General features: G+C 65.7%; 1 protein-coding gene across 1 annotated transcript; it reads right to left on the reverse strand.

Annotated features, from left to right (window-relative positions):
• Positions 1-4: 4 nt before the first annotated feature.
• On the reverse strand, positions 5-2,853 carry LOC121024430 (transcriptional repressor scratch 1; the record flags this gene model as incomplete). The annotated part of the gene is made up of 2 exons (XM_040466651.1): positions 2,310-2,853; positions 5-313 (listed from the first exon to the last, which is right to left on the reverse strand). Coding segments are annotated over exons 1-2 (424 nt in total), but the record flags the coding sequence as incomplete, so codon positions are not given.
• Between the last annotated feature and the right edge of the window lie 212 nt (positions 2,854-3,065).

Raw genomic sequence — 3,065 nt, forward strand, 5'->3', positions numbered from 1 at the left:
TCGGGAGCCGCCGCGGAGGCCGTGGAGGGAGCGGCGGCGTTGGCTGCTTTACGGCGCGAGCGCCCGTCGGTGATGAAGAAGGCGTCAGCCGCGTAGCCCTCGCTGACCGCCGCGTCGCCGTTGATGTAGCCGCCCGCGGCTGTGGCCAGCTCTGGGCGCGGGGTGGGAGGCGGTGCCGAGCCCGCGGCCGCCGGGCCCAGTTCTCCACGCACGGCCGCCGCGTACATGGGCTCTGGGGACGGCCCTTTGAGCAAGGCCGCCTCGGCATCGCCATCGTAGACGGAGGCGGGCCCCGCGTAGTCGCTGAGGTATCCTGAGGGCCGAGGCGGACAGACAGGCAGACACAGAGGGAGGGGAGGCGGGCAGCGGGCGAGACACACACGGGCAGGCGGCGGGAGACACGGGGTCCGGGAAGGAGGGGACCAGAAGAAGGACAAAGGAGAAGGGGCCGGGGTACCGCGGGGCCGGGAGGACGGAGGAGGCAGGGAGGGGAAGAGAAGAGAGGAGAGATGAGACTGGGCCGGGCCCCGGCTCCGCCCCCGCCGCCCGCCGGCCCCACCCTCACAGGGGGAGGGAAAGAGGCGCATCCTCGGGTGCGGCTGCCCCCCTTCCGCGGAGCCTCAAGGTCAGGGGGGAGGGGCGGCGCTTCCCTCGCCCTCCTTCTTCCACCCCTCCTCCCCCTCGGGTTCTCCCCACTTCAGCAGTTTTCCCTGATTATGCAACACACTGCGGACCCGCAGCGCACAAAGCCAGGACCGCCCACCGAGGGACCCCGTAGCTCCCGCCTCTCGAGGTTCCCAACTGCTCTTCCCCGCGGCACCTGGAACTCGCGCCCAGCCTTGATGCTGCCCCTCCTTGGTCCCCTAGGCCCCCCAACAAGCCCTGAAGACTTCTGCCTCCGGCAGGCCCTCCTACCCTCTCCACCCTCCTTCTTACCTCCCAGGTCTCCTACTACTCACTGAACTTGACCCCCTTCCAGCTCCAGCCTTATCTTCCTCCATCCACTCTCCTTCTTCCCCAGCTCCCTTCGGTCATCCTCCACCCCTGGGTCCTACCTTGCTACACATTGCCCTCTTCCCCCAGGCCCTAACCCGTTGTGGGCGCCTTCCCAAGCCTCAGGACAAGTGACCAGGGAGCCGCTGTGTTGTTGGAGAGTGCAGGGGCATTCCGCAAGGGGACACCTTCCGTGGGACAAGCTGCAGGCAGGCAGCATCATTCATGCTGGTAACTGCACTTGTTCTCAAGGCACAAGATGAATCTCACAGCCTCAGAGTCACAAATGCACACACCGAACGATGCAGCCTCTGGCTTCTTCAGGGTTACACCCAGCCTCCCAGCCACGGTCAACCCTGGAGTGCCCTCACAGGGTGGGTTGCACGAAGATCCCGGCAAACCACCTACTCATGCAGGGTCACACATGCGGCCACCCTGGACACACTCTCAGCCAGGGTCGCCAGTCACATGGGTGCCCAGCAGCCTCAGAGTCACATGGTCCCATGTAGTGGCACACAGGCAGGCACACACTCATACAGGGTCACACACAAGCGCACACAGTCACATGGCTGCACGCAGTCACATGGGCGCACACAGGCTCACACACAGGCTCACACAGGCTCAGGTCACACTGGTTCTGCCACCCCACGCTGCTGGCACCCCCAGCTCTCTTGCCTGCATGCTAACAGTTGTCCTTGAACTTGGGCACCCTTACACAAAGAGCCTCCCCCTGACACCAGCACCATGGACCTCCCTACCTACAACCCTCCTGCTCACATTCTCCTCCCTGACCCTGGTTGCAGGGGAAATACTGCTGCTGCCTCTGCTGGTACCTTAGTCCTGACAGGTGGCGGCCCCCACTGGACCCATGCCTACTCCCTGGAACTCACAGCATTCTGCTAACCATAGCCAAAAGAGAGAGAGAGAGAGAGGATACTGAGGAAGGCCCAGATTTCTGGGTGTGGGTTTGCATGCATCCAGGTCCTGTCATGTCAGCAAGTGCCCATATGACTGTCTATGTCCTCGCATGCTCAAGGTGTGGGGTACTTTCTATTTCTGACCTTTGTTCCCCACCTTCTCTCCTGCACTGACACTCTCCCTGCCCGGGTCTTGGCTCTGTTCTGGCCTGCCTCTGCTTTCCCCTCTCCCCACCCTCCTCCACAGTCCGGTTCCAGCCACTGCCTCCTTCTGGTTCTGCTTCCCTCGGGTCTATTTCCGGGGGCTCCTGACCCCTCCAGCCCCACACTCTGGCCCTCTGCCCCTTCCAGCTGTTGCCTTGGGCCCCTTGCTGCCCCCAGACTCAGCCCGGCTCGCACCTTTCTCGTGCAGTCGCACTCCGAGGTCGCTGCGGGCGCGCCCGTAGGAGCTCTCGAGGTCCGCCGAGGAGAACGTGTCAAGTTTGACCTTCTTGACCAGGAAGGACCTGGGCATGATTCCTGCGGGGCTCCGGCGCTGCGGGCCTGCGGAGCCGGGGCGCGGGGGGGGCTGCGGCCGCGGCGGGGCCCCGTCACCATCCGAGGAGCGGCGGAGGCAGCACGGGTCCCCACTCTGGCCTTTGGATGCTGCCGCTGGAGTGCCGTCCTCTCTTCTCCTGCCTGCCCTGCCTTTCCTCCTCTCCTCCTCTGGACGCCTCTTCTTTCCCTTCCTTCTCTTCTCTTCTCTTCTCTCTTCTCTTCTCTTCTCTTCTCCTCTCTTCCTCCTTCCTTCCTTCTTTCCTTCCTTCCTTCTTTCCTTCCTTCCTTCCTTCCTTCTTTCCTTCCCTCCTCTGGTCCCGGCTTCCCAGCCCGCAGTGCCGCCCCTGGACAGGCGGGGGAGGAGGCCGGGGGGTGGGGGGTGGGGAAGGGGGGAGCGGCTCCGTCCCGGGCCCGGAGGCTGCGAGTGGGTGCAGGGCTGGCCCGGCTCCGCGGCCCCCTTCCCCTCCCCCCCCACCGCCGCGGCGGAGCCTCAGTCAGCGACCCCCCATGCCCCTGGGGGTGGAGGCGCCGGGCCCGGGGAACGCGGCGGCGGCGGCGGCGGCGGCGGCGGCGGCGGCGGCTGCGGGAGCGCCAGCAGCTTCAGCACCGCGGCCAGCG

This window comes from Herpailurus yagouaroundi, unplaced genomic scaffold, assembly GCF_014898765.1.
Source record: "Herpailurus yagouaroundi ecotype Mexico unplaced genomic scaffold, PumYag 64725, whole genome shotgun sequence".
Classification (NCBI taxonomy): domain Eukaryota; kingdom Metazoa; phylum Chordata; class Mammalia; order Carnivora; family Felidae; genus Herpailurus; species Herpailurus yagouaroundi.